The sequence below is a fragment of the Macaca fascicularis genome, chromosome 1 (genome assembly GCF_037993035.2).
Source record: "Macaca fascicularis isolate 582-1 chromosome 1, T2T-MFA8v1.1".
Lineage (NCBI taxonomy): Eukaryota > Metazoa > Chordata > Mammalia > Primates > Cercopithecidae > Macaca > Macaca fascicularis.
Genome location: NC_088375.1, coordinates 107479115 through 107498717, shown reverse-complemented (window position 1 = coordinate 107498717; position 19603 = coordinate 107479115). Strand labels below are relative to the sequence as shown.

The 19603-nt window shown below is 54.0% G+C and overlaps 2 protein-coding genes across 7 annotated transcripts in view; one reads left to right on the top strand and one right to left on the bottom strand.

The window, feature by feature from the left end:
* ILF2 (interleukin enhancer binding factor 2) overlaps positions 1–5309 on the bottom strand; it is an 18160-nt gene extending 12851 nt beyond the window's left edge. For all 3 annotated transcript variants that reach the window (XR_012414541.1, XM_045362955.2, XM_073995131.1), the window contains exon 1: positions 4707–5309. Coding sequence is in view for 2 of the 3 variants with exons in the window: in XM_045362955.2 (XP_045218890.1) it covers positions 4707–4756 (50 nt within the window). In the remaining variant the exon portion in view is untranslated. The remainder of the gene's footprint in view (positions 1–4706) is intronic.
* Positions 3716–19603, top strand: NPR1 (natriuretic peptide receptor 1). 4 transcript variants are annotated; one of them, XR_012414531.1, is made up of 22 exons: positions 3716–4863; positions 5548–5747; positions 6227–6340; positions 6747–6882; positions 7541–7632; positions 8415–8550; positions 8779–8863; positions 10008–10128; positions 11155–11229; positions 11472–11549; positions 11994–12098; positions 12363–12434; positions 12547–12703; positions 12936–13135; positions 13424–13592; positions 14326–14472; positions 14561–14684; positions 14839–14907; positions 15193–15367; positions 15632–15730; positions 18715–18806; positions 18963–19603. XR_012414531.1 is itself a non-coding variant. In XM_005541752.4 (22 exons), exons 1-22 carry the CDS (start codon positions 4143–4145, stop codon positions 19023–19025), a joined length of 3186 nt encoding a protein of 1061 aa, XP_005541809.1. In that variant the 5' UTR covers positions 3716–4142; the 3' UTR covers positions 19026–19603. The 4 variants fall into 4 exon arrangements, 2 of the variants coding, with proteins under 2 accessions (XP_005541809.1, XP_005541810.1); XM_005541752.4 differs by having other exon boundaries at positions 12980–13135; XR_012414532.1 differs by lacking the exon at positions 11472–11549.

The window sequence follows — 19603 nt, the reverse complement described above, 5'->3', positions numbered from 1 at the left end:
TGCAGTGGTGCAATCTCGGCTCACTGCAACCTCTGCCTCCCAGGTTCAAATGATTCTTGTGCCTCAGCCTCCCGAGTAGTTGGGATTACAGGTGTGCACCACCAAGCCGGGCTAATTTTTTGAGACAGAGTTTCACTCTTGTTGCCCAGGCTGGAGTGCAATGGCACGATCTCGGCTAACTGCAACCTCCACCCCTGGGTTCAAGCAATTCTGCCTCAGCCTCCCGAGTAGCTGGGATTACAGGCATCTGTCACCACGCCGGCTAATTTTTGTATTTTTAGTAGAGATGGGGTATCACCATGTTGGCCAGGCTGATCTTGAACTTCTGATTTTAGGTGATCCACCTGCCTCAGCCTCCCAATGTGCCAGGATTACAGGCGTGAGCCACTGTGCCTCACCTTACTATCTTATTAGTTCTTTTATTTTTATTTTTATTTATTTATTGTTTTTTGAGATAGGGTCTTGCTCTGTTGCCCAGGCTGGAGTGCAGCGGCACGATCTCGGCTCACTGCAACCTCTGCCTCCCAGGTTCAACTGATTCTTGTGCCTCAGCGTCCCGAGTAGCTGGGATTACAGGCATGCACCACCAAGCCCGATTAATTTTTTTTTTTTTTTTTTTTTTTTTTTTTGAGACAGAGTTTCACTCTTGTTGCCCAGGCTGGAGTGCAATGGCACAATCTCGGCTCACCGCAACCTCTGCCTCCCAGGTTCAAGCGATTCTCCTGCCTCAGCCTCCCAAGTAGCTGGGATTACAGGCACGCACCACCACGCCTGGCTAATTTTTGTATTTTTACTAGAGACAGGGTTTCTCCGTGTTGGTCAGGCTGGTCTCGAACTCCCAACCTCGGGTGATCCGCCCGCCTCAGCCTCCCAAAGTGCTGGGATTACAAGCGTGAGCCACCGCACATGGCCTCTGCCTGGCTAATTTTTGTATTTTTAGTAGAGACAAGGTTTCATCATGAAGGCCAGACAGGTCTTGAACTCCTGGCCTCAAGTGATCTGCCCAACTCCGCCTCCCAAAGTGCTGGGACTACAGGGATATGCCACCATGCCCAGCCAGTTCTTTGATTTTTAAAAAAGTATTTCATCCGCGGAGCTTGCAGTGAGCCGAGATCGCGCCACTGCACTCCAGCCTGGGCGACAAAGCGAGACTCCGTCTCAAAAAAAAAAAAAAAAAAAAAAAGTATTTCATCCAACACTTTTAGTTGTCTATAGCTTTAAGGCTAGTTCACCGTTATTGAAAGGAGCTCAATTACTAAACTATATTTCTAGTCCAATCATTTCTTCTGAGCTCCAGCTCCACTAGTCCAAGGCCTATCAGACACTTCCACTTGAGTATCTGTAGGCACCTCACATCCAATAAACTAAAAGTATCATCCTTCCAAAACCTCCTTCTTCAGCTTCTCAACTAATGGGGTCAACATCACCTAGACCTGTTATTTGTATAATGTCCTCATTTCCCAAAGTTCAACTGATTCTACTTACAAAACATCTCCCCATCTCCAACTGCTGTCTACCTCTACAATCTCTGGAACTCGCCATCTCCATCACAGGACAAGAACATTATGCCTGTCACACAAAAGCTTTCATAATCTTCCCTCCATTGCCCTTTTCCCTGCCTCTTTTCCTCAGTCATCCTACATGCAGACACCTTACATCCAAGATCAGGGCTGAAAACACAGACTCCTACTACAGCCAGGCAGGTAATGCACCTGAATGAAGCAGGGTGCCTAGGAACCATGATGAACTAGACTCATTTCAAGGAGATAATGGATAATTGTTCTGGTTGGTTGCTCATGGAGGGATGCAGGACAATATATTGCCAGCTCTTCCAATATTTTAGGAAAAGTCAGAAATCCAGGTTGGGCCTGGTGGCTCACACATGTTATCCAGGAATATTAGGAGGCCAATGCAAGAGGATCACTTGAGCCTAGGAGTTCAAGACCAGCCTGGGCAACATAGAGAGACCTCCATATTTGGAATAAAAAAAAAAAGTCAGAAATCCAAATATTCATGTGCCATCTTATGACTTTTTTTTTTTTTTTTTTTTTTTTTGGAGACGGAGTCTTGTTCTGTTGTCTAGGCTGGAGTGCAGTGGCGCAATCTTGGCTCACTGCAACCTCTGTCTCCCGGGTTCAAGCAATTCTCTACCTCAGCCTCCCAAGTAGCTGAGATTACAGGTGACCACCACCATGTCCAGCTAATTTTTGTATTTTTAGTAGAGACGGGGTTTCACCATCTTGGCCAGGCTGGTCTTGAACTCCTGACCTCGTGATCCACCCACCCTGGCTCCCAAAGTGCTGGGATTAAAGGCTTGAACCACCTTGCCCGGCCCCATCTTATGATTTTTAAGTGTGGGGAATTAAAAACAATATACACAGAGAGAATGCAAACCAAAGCATGCCTATCATCTCAAGTTGGCCTATCGACCACAATTTGCTCCAGATAATAAGAATATTCAAGTCTCCTAAAATTCCATATATAGGAAATGTACTTCAAAATTCTGCTCTGTCTACACAGAATACCTTTCTCATCCTTCTGTCCTCTTGAATTATTTCTCTTTGGAGATTTTCTGGCCCCAATCCAAGCAGAATGAATAGCCCTCACTGAGTCCTTTAGCAGTTTATCCATGTCTCCCGTGTAGTGCTTAATGCATGTTGCATTACGGTTATTCGTCCCAAATAGAGCTCCTCAAAGGCACGGACTATATATATTCATCTTTAAGCCCTCGGCACCTAGTGCGTGCTTGACGCACCAAAGGTTCTCTGGAAATATTTGCTGACCTGAAGTTTGGTGATCTTACATGTCCTGCTTAGGCGCAGCGTTGGAGAGGTTGGCGCTGCAATGCCGTCAATGACCCCTGATAACCATTAGAGGGCACACTGATTCCACAGCAGTCTGCACCGGGGGCCCAGCTGTCAAGTGCTCCAAAACCCACTCCCGCAACTTACGCCTTCAATGGTCATTTCCAACAACATCTTCCATAGCCTTCATTTTAACAACCCTCAACACAAAACAGTCATTTTCTTGGGGCGGCCCTGAGGTGTGAACTTCTTCCCTCCCAGCCACCTACCCACTCTCCCCATCTTCCTACAATTTGGGCGCTAAAGATTTAATTCCGCCCTGACACCAGATTATTTTTCACAGCTAATCTGCACAATCTGGAAGGTGGCACGGAGGGAAAGAGAGGGGGATCATAGAAGGACTGGGTAACAAGCACTCTGGGCTCGCCTTCAACTTTAACGGACTTTCCAGAAACCGTCACCCCACTCCCAAACACACACATCCACGCACTCACACAGTTTCCTGCCAGGATCCCAAACCAGCACACCTTTCACTCTTCCCCCATAAGACCAGGTAGGGGGCGAGGGAAAAGGTGGGGTGAGGGAAAAGGTGGGGCGCAAGCGGGCCCCGGTTGCTTCCACACACACCCTCCGTTCAGCCCTCCTTTCCATTCCGGCGACGGCGCGCCTTCAGAAGGTCCTGTCCTCCAAGGAGGTAGGCGTGGGGCGGCCGAGACCCGGGAAGATGGTCCACCGGGAAGCGCGCGGGCTGGGCGGCGGGGAGGAAGGAGTTAAAGATCCAGGATTGGCTCTTCAGTCACTGAGTCTGGGAGGGGAAGCGGCTGGGAGGGAGGGTTCGGAGCTTGGCTCGGGTCCTCCACGGTTCCCTCCGGATAGCTGGAGACTTGGGCCGGCCGGACGCCCCTTCTGGCACACTCCCTGGGGCAGGCGCACACGCACGCTACAAACACACACTCCTCTTTCCTCCCTTGCGCGCCCTCTCCCATCCTTCTTCACGAAGCGCTCGCTCGCACCCTTTCTCTCTCTCTCTCTCACTCTCTCTCTCTAACACGCACGCACACACCCAGTTGTTCACACTCGGGTCCTCTCCGGTCCGACGTTCTCCTGGCACCCACCTGCTCCGCGGCGCCCTGCGCGCCTCCCTCCGTCGCGCCCCTTGCGCTCTCGGCCCAGACCGTCGCAGCTACAGGGGGCCTCGAGCCCCGGGGTGAGCGCCCCCTTCCCGCTCCTGCTCCTTCCCATAGGGACGCGCCTGATGCCTGGGACCGGCCGCTGAGCCGGTGGGGACCGAGAAGGCCATGGTGGGAGCGCTCGCCCGCTGCGGTGCCCGCTGAGACCATGCCGGGGCCCCGGCGCCCCGCCGGCTCCCGCCTGCGCCTGCTCCTGCTCCTGCTGCTGCCGCCGCTGCTGCTGCTGCTCCGGGGCAGCCACGCGGGCAACCTGACGGTAGCCGTGGTACTGCCGCTGGCCAACACCTCGTACCCATGGTCGTGGGCGCGCGTGGGACCCGCCGTGGAGCTGGCCCTGGCCCGGGTGAAGGCGCGCCCCGACTTGCTGCCGGGCTGGACGGTCCGCACGGTGCTGGGCAGCAGCGAGAACGCGCTGGGCGTCTGCTCCGACACCGCAGCGCCCCTGGCCGCGGTGGACCTCAAGTGGGAGCACAACCCCGCCGCGTTCCTGGGCCCGGGCTGCGTGTACGCCGCCGCCCCGGTGGGGCGCTTCACCGCGCACTGGCGGGTCCCGCTGCTGACTGCCGGCGCCCCGGCGCTGGGCTTCGGTGTCAAGGACGAGTATGCGCTGACCACCCGCGCGGGGCCCAGCTACGCCAAGCTGGGGGACTTCGTGGCGGCGCTGCACCGACGGCTGGGCTGGGAGCGCCAAGCGCTCATGCTCTACGCTTACCGGCCGGGTGACGAAGAACACTGCTTCTTCCTCGTGGAGGGGCTGTTCATGCGGGTCCGCGACCGCCTCAATATTACGGTGGACCATCTAGAGTTCGCCGAGGACGACCTCAGCCACTACACCAGGCTGCTGCGGACCATGCCGCGCAAAGGCCGAGGTGAGACGCTGGCACACCCCGTCCCGCAGCTTAGCTGCAGGGCTTCCCCTCTGACCGGCCGGAGGCATCGGGACTTCCTCTCTTGTCTGGGGGTACTCTTCTTTCTCCTCGCCGTTCTTCATTCCACTCTCAGCTCCACGGTCCTTTGTACAGCTGAGTTTCTATTTCCCTCTCTTCTTCCGCCACCCTCACCACATCTCTATCCTCTCACCTCGCCGACCCCCACTCACTCCCTCCCACCCTAGTACAGCTCGGTTCCGGTCCCTTTTTTCCTCCTGCATTTTCTCTCTTCCCTATAGCCTTCTCCCCTCTTTCATCCTCTCCTCCCATTGCTCCTTATCCCCTCTCTTCTCCCCCTCCCTCACTCCTCTCGCCCTCCCGGCCCCACCCTTCTCCACCTTCAGCTCCACTATCCCGCTCTCCCTACCTGTTCCTTCCTCGCTTCCGCCCCCTCCTCCCCTCTTTCCTCCCCGTCCCCCCGCCCCCCACGCCCCGCCTCTCCTTCCACCCTTCGTCTATCTCCTGCTGTGGCCTAGGCTGAGCCGGGAGTTACCGCTTAACTCTCACTGGGTCTCTCCTGCCCCCTATCTCTAAACTTCCTACCCTGGATGCCCCAGCTTTCCTACTCCTGTCTCTCCCGCAGTACCTAGGCTTCTCCCTCTGACTCCCCGTCTTTTTCTCCAGTTATCTACATCTGCAGCTCCCCTGACGCCTTCAGAACCCTGATGCTCCTGGCCCTGGAAGCTGGCTTGTGTGGGGAGGACTACGTTTTCTTCCACCTGGATATCTTTGGGCAAAGCCTGCAAGGTGGACAGGGCCCTGCTCCCCGCAGGCCCTGGGAGAGAGGGGATGGACAGGATGTCAGTGCCCGCCAGGCCTTTCAAGTGAGTACCTAGGTTTGAAGCCCAGGCTGTCTCAGCTTGTGGCACATAATTTCTGGGCACTGTGTCCCTCAGCGTCTGAAAGAATTCCAGAAAAGAAGTTTTTGTCTGTTTGTTTCTTTATGCACTTCTGGTAACTCACAGAACAGAAGAGGTTGGTGATGCTCACTGGGAATTAAGCAATGAAGGGCAGGGGACTGCACAGGGGCGCTTTGGCACCAGCAGGCTAAAAAGATAAGAACATGGCTTGAGGCGGGAGGAGGATAAAGTCCCACAGCCTGGACAGGACTTGGAGAAGCCATCCCATTGGATCCTCTGCTTTGGAGTGGGCATCACTTCATGCAGGGCATAGGGTCCAGTTTGACCTTGAGCTAAGCAGAGATGCAGCTCTGGGAGGTGGGCTCCCGACTGTTGGGGCCCCACAGTACTGAGGGGATAGAGTCAGCTCCCAACTCTCTGCCCTCCACTGACACCTTCCTCAGGCTGCCAAAATCATTACATATAAAGAGCCAGATAATCCCGAGTACTTGGAATTCCTGAAGCAGCTAAAACACCTGGCTCGTGAGCAGTTCAACTTCACCATGGAGGATGGCCTGGTAAGAAGGGGTCCCGGGACCCTCCAGCGTGGACCTCCAGCCCCCACTCCATGACCCTCTGCCAGCCTCCATCCTTCCCTATTCCCAGTTCTCCCCTTCCCTCCCTTCCCATTGTTCCATGTCTCTCGAGATGATGGAGGAGGACACTGGCAAGTTCAGCCTCTGAAACTCAGGTCATCATCAGTAATATGGAGACGATACATCCTGCCCTGTCTACCTAGCAGGATTCAGGACGTGATGCTAATCCAAAGGCATCATTTAAATAGTAAAATCTCCCTGTGATGTAGCGGTGTTATTTTCTCCCATCCTCTTCCAAAATCCCAGTGCCTCTCGTTCCCTTCCCCACAGCTCCCACCTCCATACCCTTCATACGCCCACCCCAGCCAACCTCTGTTTGCCCCTACAGGTGAACACCATCCCAGCATCCTTCCACGATGGGCTCCTGCTCTATATCCAGGCAGTGACGGAGACTCTGGCACATGGGGGAACTGTTACTGATGGGGAGAACATCACTCAGCGGATGTGGAACCGAAGCTTTCAAGGTCAGGGCCTGGAGGTGGTTGGAATGGGCTGCCTTGGGGGATGAATCCCAGGTGCCCAGTGTAAAGCCATGAGAAGCCTATTGCCCTGCAGCACAGTTACCTATGCACACCAGCCTTTTCCTCCACAGCTTTTATTCAGGCCCATCCCTCAGAAGTCCTACTAAGTGTCCAATCTCAATCATCCCTGCTGGGCACTGAATTCTTTTACTTTTTTTTTTTTTTTTTGAGATGGAGTCTTACTCTGTCCCCAAGACTGGAGGGCAGTGGTGCGATCTCAGCTCGCTTCAACCTCCACCTCCCAGGTTCAAGCGATTCTCCTGCCTCAGCCTCTTGAGTAGCTGGGATTACAGGTGCCCTCCACCAATGCCTGTCTAATTTTTTTTTTCTTTTTTCTTTTTTTAGTAGAGACAGGGTTTCACCACGTTGGTCAGGCTGGTCTTGAGCTCCTGACCTCAGGTGATCTGCCCACCTCAGCCTCCCAAAGTGCTGGGATTACAAGTGTGAGCCACAGTGCCCAGCCCTTTTACCATTTACTATCATTCTGTATACATATATGTTTGGAAGGCAAGACAAAAAAGATTAGAGGATGAAGAGATGAAGTGGGGCACCCCTGAACTTCCATTCTCTCAAACATAATCGTCTTCCCCCATGTCCTCAGGTGTGACAGGATACCTAAAAATTGATAGCAGTGGCGATCGGGAAACAGACTTCTCCCTCTGGGATATGGATCCCGAGACTGGTGCCTTCAGGGTAAGTTTGTGCACCCAGAAGACAGTGCCAATTCCAAATGACATCTCACCCTCCCACTTCCCTCCCCACAGCCCTGCCAGGGCACCTGTTTATCCTGTAGCCATTCTACCGTGCCTGGACACTTACGAGAGCCCTGGATAAAACAGACCCAGCTCCAGTCTGGGGAAGCCACCAGAATGATAGGGACCCACAGGCATCACACTTGGGGAGCCCCATGCCTGAGGAAGGAGCACAACCCTGCCCTCGGGGAGCCCCGAAAGGAGGCAGCAGGACCACCTCCCAGCAGAGACAGGGTGGTGAAGGACGCACATTACATAACTCTGCAATTGAGTGGAGACAGGAAGGTGCTGAGGCCAATGGTGGCAAGGGACAGGTCATCCAGAGAAGGCCTCCTGGAAGAGGGGCACATGGACTGGGCCTGGGAATGTAGGCTGAGGTGGACACTACCTTCTGTTTTCTACCAAGAAAATAGGTAGAGAAAAATCAGTGCTTGGTTGGTGCTTCAACCAAGATTATAAACCCCCTGAGTGTAGACATCGGGTTCTAAATGGAGTTTTCTTTATAAATCCCTTGATAGTTTTCAGGTGTTTCCACTTGAATAATATGTGTGTGGTATGAGGTCCTGTATCCAGTTGCAGCAGGGGCTTGGTAAGCAGGTGACAACCCAGATACATATAGGCTCTGGAAGCAGAGCTGGGGTAGGTGGGAGGTGAGACTGCTGCACTGCACAGCAGGCCTTCCCCACAGGCCCTGGCCTAGCCACCACTCCTGCTCTCCCTTAGGTTGTACTGAACTACAATGGGACTTCCCAAGAGCTGGTGGCTGTGTCAGGGCGCAAACTGAACTGGCCTCTGGGGTACCCTCCTCCTGACATCCCCAAATGTGGCTTTGACAACGAAGACCCAGCATGCAACCAAGGTGACTGCCCCTTGCCTTCCAGGCCTCCATCCTGGAGATACTGCATCCTTCCCCTAAGCACAGTTGAGTAGGTGCTCCTGTCCCACGCTGAGGGCTTCCTGGAGAATGATTCCTGCCTTTTTCTCCCCTTCATCCATCATCCCAGTTCACTGATGGACTATTAGAAAGTTCTTCCTCCTGCTGTCTAACCCAAATCTCTCTTGCTGCAATATGGACTCTCTCCTGCAGATCACCTTTCTACCCTGGAGGTGCTGGCTTTGGTGGGCAGCCTCTCCCTGCTCAGCATTCTGATTGTCTCCTTCTTCATATACAGGTGAGCTGTGATGTGGGGGGCTGAGTGAGGCTGGAGGACCCGGAGAACCAATAGCAGAGGAGGTGGTGGGGACCCAGAGGGAAGGGGGCAGGGGTGAACGGACAGCAGGGGAAAACTAAGGGAGATGAGAAAGAAAGGAGGCTTAAAAGCCAGAGGAGAGAGAAAGAGAAGGGAATGGCAGGCGAGGGGAGGAGACAAGGATAGGAATGGCCAAGGAGAGTCAGAGAGATCCAAGAAGCAGAGAAGTTGATGCGTGACATCATAGGGGTGTAGACTGGTTTCCCTTGCTACTCTTGCAGGCCAGATGGGAAGCAATGTTCTGAACCTTGGGATCATGCCCATGTTAGTTGAGAAGGGTGGTGAGCCCTGGTGTGTGCCAGGTGCCCAACCTAGAGTGGAGAGGGGAGCTAAATGAGCCCTGTTCCTGCCGTTCAGTGGAGGCTAAAATGAAGTACAGGAGGAGTTAATGATATACGAAAGCAAAGAAGGAGGGGAGAAAATCACTGCTGGTTGAACATAAAATATATGCCAAGCACTTCCACGTATACTATTTCTTTTTTCTTTTTCTTTTTCTTTTTTTTTTTTTTTGAGATGGAGTCTCGCTCTGTCGCCAGACTGGAGTGCAGTGGCATGATCTCGACTCACTGCAACCTCCGCCTCCCAGGTTCAAGCGATTCTCCTGCCTCAGCCTCCCATGTAGCTGGGACTGCAGGTGCATGCCACCACGCTCAGCTAATTTTTGTATTTTTAGTAGAGACAGAGTTTCACCATGTTGGCCAGGATAGTTTCGATCTCTTGACCTCATGATCTGCCCGCCTCGGCCTCCCAAAGTGTTGGGATTACAGGCATGAGCCACCGCACCTGGCCTCACACACACTTTCTTTTCATTCTTATAATAGTTAAGAATGAAATAGATATTGAGGCCTCATTCCCAAATAAGGACATTGAGGTGATTCCCCCAAGGTCCCCAGTGAGGCAGAATTTCCCCCAGCCATCCTGATTCTCGGTCCAGAGTACATAATTCCCCCTCCATCTCTGACCACGCATCATGGTGTGGTCCCACGGCTCTGAGGAGGGGCTGCTGAGCACCCTGCCCTGGGTCAGGGGCTCAGCCACGGGCTCAGATACAACCTTCGTACCCCAGGAAGATGCAGCTGGAGAAGGAACTGGCCTCGGAGCTGTGGCGGGTGCGCTGGGAGGACGTTGAGCCCAGTAGCCTTGAGAGGCACCTGCGGAGTGCAGGCAGCCGGCTGACCCTGAGCGGGGTAAGAACGCTAGTGTTTGTGTTGGGGGGCAATAAAGGACAGCTAGGTACAAGGGGCAGTGCCTGAGGGGTAGGGAAGGGAGCAGGATTCTAGTCCCAGCTCTGCTTTCACTTGCTGTGTGACCTTGAGCGACTCATAGTCCCTCTCCGAGACTGTTTCAGATGATGATTACAGCTGCAGAGCCTCCCTCACAGGGCTCTTTTAAAGATCAGAGGAGACAGTACCTGTGAAAACACATTTAAAAAAAAAAAAAAAGCGGCCGGGCGCGGTGGCTCAAGCCTGTAATCCCAGCACTTTGGGAGGCCGAGACGGGCGGATCACAAGGTCAGGAGATCAAGACCATCCTGGCTAACATGGTGAAACCCCGTCTCTACTAAAAAAATACAAAAAACTAGCCTGGCGAGGTGGCAGGCGCCTGTAGTCCCAGCTACTTGGGAGACTGAGGCTGGAGAATGGCATGAACCCGGGAGGCGGAGCTTGCAGTGAGCTGAGATCCGGCCACTGCACTCCAGCCCAGGCGGCAGAGTGAGACTCCGTCTCAAAAAAAAAAAAAAAAAAAAAAAAAAAGGAAATGAGGAGATTTCATGATGTGGAACATAAAGCAGGGCGGGCCAGGCACGGTGGCTTACATCTGCAATCCCAGCACATTGGGAGACCGAGGCAGGAGGATTGCTTGTGCCTGGGAGTTCAAGACCAGCCTGGGCAACATAGCAAGACATCATCTCTACAAATAATACAAAGATTAGCCAGGCATGGTGGCACATGCCTGTAGTCCCAGCTACTCTGTAGGCTGAGGTGAAAGGATCATCTGAGTCCAAGAGTCTGAGGCGGCAGTGAGCTAGGATAGCGCTGCTGCACTTCAGCCTGGACGACACAGCGATACTACATCTCAAAAAAAAACCCAACATCAAAAAGAGCACAAAGATAAGGCAGGATAAGGCAGGGTAATAAAGACCAGAGCACAAGCAATCAGGATGCAGACTGGGCCCACCGGTTGACCATTCCTCCTGCTCTCCCTCCTTTCAGAGAGGCTCCAATTATGGCTCCCTGCTAACCACAGAGGGCCAGTTCCAAGTCTTTGCCAAGACAGCATATTATAAGGTGGGCCTGGGGAAAGATCACTGGGCCTTGGGACTGGGGCAGGAGTGTACTCTGATGGAGGACTGGTGGGGGGTTCTGAGGGAAGGAGTAAGCTGGTGGGGAGCAGCAGATGGAGGCCCTGGGGGTGGGCTATTGGGAACAAGTGAGGGTCCTGAGGGCAGGGATGGGCTGTCGGGAGCAGCTGGAATTCCCAGGACATGGGACCATGCTCTTCACAGTGACAGTCTCCATTCCATGCCCAGGGCAACCTCGTGGCTGTGAAACGTGTGAACCGTAAACGCATTGAGCTGACACGAAAAGTCCTGTTTGAACTGAAGCATGTAATGTGGGGAGTGAGGCAGTGGCATGGAGAAGGGGCCCATGGGGACACAAGGGAGACTGGCCAACAGAACTAGTTATGGAGGGACCTCAGGGTACCCCAAGAAAGAGGCAGGGACTGGAGCCCTGGGATGGACCTTCATTTTGTGGGTGGGATGGGGGGATCCTAAGCTTGGAGAAGAGACCACTGGAGATAACCTGGAGGAATCTTGAGGGGCCATATGTGATGTCCCTGGGGGAGAGAGAGCTTAGGAGGCAGAGGGAGTAGGAGCAGATTCTGGGGAGGGTGGGCTAAAGGACATGGGTGGGAATCACCAGGGAAGATCCTAGTGATGGTTGCAGAAAATGAGTAAGGAGTTAAGAAGAGTGAGGGTCCCTGAGGCTAATGAGCAGCTTGGTGACGAGTGAGGTCTCTGTCAAGCTCTGGATGCTGGTCCCACTTGCAGATGCGGGATGTGCAGAATGAACACCTGACCAGGTTTGTGGGAGCCTGCACCGACCCCCCCAATATCTGCATCCTCACAGAGTACTGTCCCCGTGGGAGCCTGCAGGTGAGGGGGACAAGGGGTGTCAAGAAACCTGGATTCTAGCCCTGGCTCTGCCCCTGACTGGCCATAAGACCCCAGGCATGCCTCACCCGCTTTCTGACCTTTCTGGCTCCATGTGTAAAATGGGAGTTGGGGGAGGGCAGTGGCACTAGAGCCAATCCAAAGTTTTGTCCTGTTCTACCAGTTCTCATCAGTAGGACCCTGCACCCTCCTCCAACTCCCAGGGGGGTCTGCAGGGGATTGGTCTGACTCTTACTGCCCCAGTAGGACATTCTGGAGAATGAGAGCATCACCCTGGACTGGATGTTCCGGTACTCGCTCACCAATGACATCGTCAAGGTATGCCCCTAAGCACCTATTGGATGTGTAGGGGAGGGGCCAGGCATGCTTCTCCTGGCCACGGGTGTAGGTCCCACTCATGGCCAAGACCTCTGCCCACTCACGTTTCCAGGGCATGCTGTTTCTACACAATGGGGCTATCTGCTCCCATGGGAACCTCAAGTCATCCAACTGCGTGGTAGATGGGCGCTTTGTGCTCAAGATCACCGACTATGGGCTGGAGAGCTTCAGAGACCTGGACCCAGAGCAAGGACACACCCTTTATGCCAGTGAGCTTCGACTCTTGAACCCTAACACCTGCCCCCAGCACCACCCAGCAGGGAGACTGATGCAAGGCCTCTGATGGGCTTGGGCATGCTTGTCCTGACTCCAGCCTCAATTCATTCACCCATGAAAAGGAAAGCCAGACAAAGTGGTCTCTAAGGCCTCCTCTAGCTCTAACACTCTGTGATGCATCCAGATCAGTTTCGGCCACATCCTTGTTTCCCCCTCACCCCTTAGCTTTGGGCTCCCTCACTCGGTGACCACCGACCTCTGACCCACAGAAAAGCTGTGGACGGCCCCTGAGCTCCTGCGAATGGCTTCACCCCCTGTGCGGGGCTCCCAGGCTGGTGACATATACAGCTTTGGGATCATCCTTCAGGAGATTGCCCTGAGGAGTGGGGTCTTCCATGTGGAAGGTTTGGACCTCAGCCCCAAAGGTGAGAGGACCACGCCTTCCTTAAACCCAGCCACAGTCTCAAAGAACCCCGGCCACAGTCTCAAAGAACCCCAGCCCCAGGGAGAGGGTCCCCTGGCAGCACCACCACATCTTCCTTCTGGAATGGGGCTCAGTCACCACCCTTTGACCCATTGCTGCCAGTGACCAGTCCCCCGCCCCCATGCCTTGGTCTTGGACTTCCCCTGCCATCCCAGCTGGTTGTCCCAGTCTCTCACTAGGCCCTTGGCCTAGTGGCTCCACCCCTCAGCTCCCCTACCCCCCAATACAGAGATCATCGAGCGGGTGACTCGGGGTGAGCAGCCCCCCTTCCGGCCCTCCCTGGCCCTGCAGAGTCACCTGGAGGAGTTGGGACTGCTGATGCAGCGGTGCTGGGCTGAGGACCCACAGGAGAGGCCACCATTCCAGCAGATCCGCCTGACGTTGCGCAAGTTTAACAGGTCCCTGGTGTTTGTCATGGATCCCCCAGGTCCCTCCTCCACAGCCGCCATTTACCCAACGCTTCTGGCTCTGGCTTATCCCAGCAGTGGCAGAGGAAGACCACTCACCTCCTCCGTATACATGGTCTGCTCCAGACCACCACAGCCTCACGACCCTCTTCACAAATACAGCATGACTCAGCTGTCCCCCCAGTCCCCTGCCATTCATACCCCTTCCCTCCACCATTGACACCCCACACCCTTCCTGCCCACTCCCCTTGCTGGCCTCTAGACTTCTCAGCAGTGTGTAGAGTAGATGGGCCTCCTGCCTCCTGCCCTGTAGGCTCTTGGCCCTCCATGGGAGCTCCTGGCCCAGCCCTTGATTTCCGTTCCCCATTGTGCCCACCAGGCCCAGTTCCTCCAGACACACCCTTCTGTGGCCATCACTTTGTCCACAATTGACCCTTGTCATTCTCCACCTTCTCTACCTCCTTCTAACTCACTGGGTTCAACAAAGATGAACAAAATGTCCATATGTCTGAAGCTTCATACTTGACCTTGGGGTCTTAGAGAGGAATTGAACTTTCTTCCTTTTGTTTTCCCCTGCTCCCCAGTATCCTGCTATGCCCTCAACCCTGAGCCTCTCTAGAGACCCCACTGCAGCCTGAGCCAGGGGAGAGCCTAGGGGTGGGCGCTCCCGGGTAGGCTGTGCTGCTCCTCTCTCACCACCCTCACTGCCACCCTCTGCCCCCAGAGAGAACAGCAGCAACATCCTGGACAACTTGCTGTCCCGCATGGAGCAGTATGCAAACAATCTGGAGGAACTGGTGGAGGAGCGGACCCAGGCGTACCTGGAGGAGAAGCGCAAGGCTGAGGCCCTGCTCTACCAGATCCTGCCTCAGTGAGTGCCTGAGTCTGGGGACCCCCACACAAACAAAGCCCCTGTCCCGACACCCCATTCTGATCTTGCACCTGCCCTGACCCCTTAGCTCAGTGGCTGAGCAGCTGAAGCGTGGGGAGACAGTGCAGGCCGAAGCCTTTGACAGCGTTACCATCTACTTCAGTGACATTGTGGGTTTCACGGCGCTGTCGGCAGAGAGCACGCCCATGCAGGTAGGCTGGGGTTCAGCTGCAGGTGCCAGGTAAGCACGCTGGCCTGGTTCAGTGTCTGGATCCCACCAGACCTGCCTTCTGGTTCTGCTTTACCCACCTGACCCCAGGTGGGGTCCCCTACTTCCTGTCTCTCTTAGCTTCTCTTCCCTTCCAGGTGGTGACGCTGCTCAATGACCTGTACACTTGCTTTGATGCTGTCATAGATAACTTTGATGTGTACAAGGTGAGGGTGGGAGTGGGGATGGGAAGGGACAGACAGACATGGACAAGGTCAGAAAAAGATGAGGCGTAGGCAGAATGATGTGGAGTCTTAAGAGAGGAGACCAGGGGACACAGGCGGAGAGAGTGACACAGGGAGACCCGGGAACAGGTAGAGAACCCATGTGGGATGGGGGATGAGCAAAGATAGATGAGGGTACAGAATGACAGATGCTGCACCCAGTGTGACGGTGTGGCTAGCCGCACAGTTGCAGCCCTCAAGTCCTTCACCCCCTTGCCACTCCCACAGGTGGAGACAATTGGCGATGCCTACATGGTGGTGTCGGGGCTCCCTGTGCGGAACGGGCGGCTGCACGCCTGCGAGGTAGCCCGCATGGCCCTGGCTCTGTTGGATGCTGTGCGCTCCTTCCGAATCCGCCACCGGCCGCAGGAGCAGCTGCGCTTGCGCATTGGCATCCACACAGGTAAAGCCACTGAAGGTGCAGGCGGGCATCCAGAGGCCAAGGCTTCACAAGGGAACTTGTCCCCTGGCCCAGCCCCTCACCCTTTCATCTCTCTCTCTCTCTATCTCACACACACACACACACACACACACACACACACACACACACAGAGCTGGGACCTCAGATCCTGCCTCCTGCCTCTCCTGGATTGTCCACCTACCTCCCTTAACACCCCTCCCTCCCTCACTCGCTGGTGGGCTCTGCTCCTTCCCTTGCTCCTCCCAGGACCCGTGTGTGCTGGAGTGGTGGGACTGAAGATGCCCCGTTACTGTCTCTTTGGAGATACAGTCAACACAGCCTCAAGAATGGAGTCTAATGGGGAAGGTACAGTGCCCCCTTCTAGAGGGAATGGGGAGGGCAGGGTGGCCAAGGGAAACGCCACCCTGGGGCAGCCTGTGCCTGCACAGCCCGTTTCAGCTCCTAGCGCTTTAGCCTCCCAAGTTCCCCTTCTCATAATATAAATAGTTCAACCTGGGCTCATCACCTTGACTGTAATCAGAGACTCAGGTTCCTGCTGCCCCTTTGTCAAACGATGTAAAAGTATTTCCAGACCAGTGTTGGAGAGTTCCCAGCAGGAATCCTATTTTAAGACCCTCTGTGGGCTGGGCGCGGTGACTCACACCTGTCATCCCAGCACTTTGGGAGGCCGAGGTGGGTGGATCACCTGAGGTCGGGGGTTCGAGACCAGCCTGACCAATATGATGAAATCCTGTCTCTACTAAAAATACAAAAAACTAGCCAGGCATGCTGGCAGGCACCTGTAATCCCAGTTACTCGGGAAGCTGAGGCAGGAGAATTGCTTAAACCCGGGAGGCAGAGGTTGCGGTAAGCCAAGATGGCACCATGCACCCCAGCTTGGGCAACAAGAGTGAAACTGTCTGAGAAAAAACCCTCTGCTCCACCTTTGATGTGGTAAAGATGGCTTCAGAGCCAGCATACTTGGCTGTGAATCTCAGCTCCACAGCTGGCTGTGTGTCAGTTTGCTATACCTCTCTGAGCCATGGTTTTCCTCATCTGTAAAATGAGGGGAAAAAATCTACCTCACAGGGGTTATGTGAGAAATCCATAAAAAATGTCTACCACATAATTGTCATTTAACTTTTCCAAGCCTTAGCTGATTATCTGTAAAATGATGTCTATCTCAGGATTGCAAGAAGCCTAGCACAAACCCTGGTACCCAGTAGGCACCTAATAAATTCTTGCTCCCACCCGCCCCTTGCTCTTGCCTCCTGTTTATCTTCCGTCCTCCTACTGTATTCGACATAATTCAATGCAGTAAACATTTATTGAGTGACTACTGAATGCCAGGCCCTTGGATAGTAACATGATCCAGACCCAGAGTTAGCTGAGAAATTCACGTGGACCCCATCTAAACCTTATGGTGAAAGAAAGGCTGCTTGGGAGCCAGTTCTGGGAGCCCAGAGGGATCTAGTTCGGCAGATATTCCCTGGGCACTGTTTTGGGAGCTGTCAGAGTAGAGCCCCTTGCTGAGGTCCAGTCCTCAAGGAGCACATTGCCAGAAATTGTTCAACATTCTGGGTGCCGGCGACGCTTGTAATCCCGGCACTTTGGGAGGCCAAGGCAGGCAGATCACTTGAGGCCAGAAATTGGAGACTAGCCTGGCCAACATGGTGAACCTCCTGTCTCTACTAAAAATACAAAACATTAGCCAGGCGTGGTGGCGTGTGCCTGTAATCCCAGCTACTCAGGAGGCTGAGACATGAGAATCACTTGAACCCGGGAGGTGGATGTTGCAGTGATTCGAGATTGCACCCCTGGGCAACAGAGAGAGACTGTCTCAAAAAAAAAAAAAAAAAAAAGAAAGAAAGAAAAGAAAAGAAAGAAACTGTTAAACACAACAAGGCCACTGTGATTGATGCAAACCCCAGAAGTAAGGACGTGAGTTCAGACAGTGGTCAAAGAGAGGGTGTGGCAATATTGGGCCCCACTCCATCACTGACCTCCTCAGCCACTTGGGCAGATCACCCTGGGCCTCAGGTCCTCGGCCACAAAATGAGGGTATAATTTATTAAATCGTGAAAGCAACAATTTACATAGTGCTTCCTAGGTAGCACATTCTGTTTGAATACTTTATGGATGTTGAATTTAATCATCACAACAAGGTTTTGAGATAGGTACTGACACTATCAGCATTTTACAGATTAGGAAAAGGAGCAGAGAGAATTTATATTACATACCCAAGCAAGTATCCAAGCTGAGGTTCATACTGAGGCAGTGCAGGATCCAAATTGCCAGCTCCTAAGCACTATGCTGTGTTGAGCCCAGTGACACTCCAGAGTGCTGTTCAACAGGATGTTCTGCAGTCATGAAAATGCTCTGTATTCTGTGCTGTCCAATGCAGTAGCCTCTAGGCACATGTGGCTACTGATCACTGGAAATGTGACGGGTGCAAATGAGGCCCTGATTTTTTTTTTTTTTTTTTTTTGGAGACAGAGTCTCGCTCTGTTGCCCAGGCTGGATGGAGTGCAGTGGTGCAATCTCGGCTCACTGCAACCTCCACCTCCCAAGTTCCAGTGATTCTCCTGCCTCAGCCTCCTGAGTAGCTGGAATTACAGGTGTGAGCCACCACACCCAGCTAATTTTTTTTTTTTTTTTTTTTGAGATGGAGTCTCGCTCTGTTGCCCAGGCTGGAGTGCAGTGGCCGGATCTCAGCTCACTGCAAGCTCCGCCTCCCGGGTTCATGCCATTCTCCAGCCTCAGCCTCCCAAGTAGCTGGGACTACAGGCGCCCGCCACCTCGCCCGGCTAGTGTTTTGTATTTTTTAGTAGAGACGGGGTTCCGTGTTAGCCAGGATGGTCTCGATCTCCTGACCTCGTGATCCGCCCATCTCGGCCTCCCAAAGTGCTGGGATTACAGGCTTGAGCCACCGCGCCTGGCCTAATTTTTGTATTTTTAGTAGAGATGGGGTTTCGCCATATTGGCCAGGCTGGTCTTGAACTCCTGGCCTCAAGTGATCCTCCTGCCTCAGCCTTCCAAAGTGCTGGGATTACAGGTGTAAGCCACAGCACCCAGCCTGAATTTTTAACTGTATTTAGTTTAAATTAATTTAAGTTGAAACAGGCACACGTGATTAGTGGCTACTGTATTGGATTACACAGCTCCAGAGTTCTAAGTGAGAGGCTAATGTCACGCACTACATGCAGGGAGTGGGGCTGCTCTGAGCTAGAGAGGGAAAAGAGGGAGAGAGGGTACCTGTCCACCCCCACAGTCCCTGGTCTCTTTTGCCTCTACTTTACTGCTCTCCTGTCTCACATCGCTCACCTTCCATTCTCCCCTGTCCTACCCAGCCCTGAAGATCCACTTGTCTTCTGAGACCAAGGCTGTCCTGGAGGAGTTTGGTGGTTTCGAGCTGGAGCTTCGAGGAGATGTAGAAATGAAGGTAGAGGGGGAAGCCTCTGTCCTCCCCACCTTTTGGGGTCCTAGAAGGAGTTACCCTTCTCAAGCAGCCAACACCACTCCCATCCCTAAGCCTCTCATCTGACTGGGGAAAGGGCATGTGCCACTCACCAGCCCATCCTCTTCTTTTTCCCTCCAGGGCAAAGGCAAGGTTCGGACCTACTGGCTCCTGGGGGAGCGGGGGAGTAGCACCCGAGGCTGACCTGCCTCCTCTCCTATCCCTCCACACCTCCCTACCCTGTGCCAGAAGCCACAGAGGTGCCAGGCCTCAGCCTCGCCCACAGCAGCCCCATCACCAAAGGATGGAAGTCGTTTGAATAGCTCAGGTGTGCTGACCCCAGTGAAGACACCAGATAGGACCTCTGAGAGGGGACTGGCATGGGGGGATCTCAGAGCTTACAGGCTGAGCCAAGCCCACGGCCATGCACAGGGACACACACACAGGCACATGCACCTGCTCTCCACCTGGACTCAGGCCGGGCTGGGCTGTGGATTCCTGCTCCCCTCCCCTCCCCATGCTCTCCTCCCTCAGCCTTGCTACCCTGTGACTTATTGGGAGGAGAAATAGTCACCTGAAGGGGAACAAGAAAAGAGACTAGGTGAAGTGAGGGCAGGGGAGCCCACATCTGGGCCTGGCCCACAATACCTGATTCCCCGACCCCCTCCACGCAGCCATAGACACAGTGCACAGGGGAGAAGAGGGGTGGCGCAGAAGGGTTGGGGGCCTGTATGCCTTGCTTCTACTGTGAGCAGAGACAATTAAAATCTTTATTCCAGTGA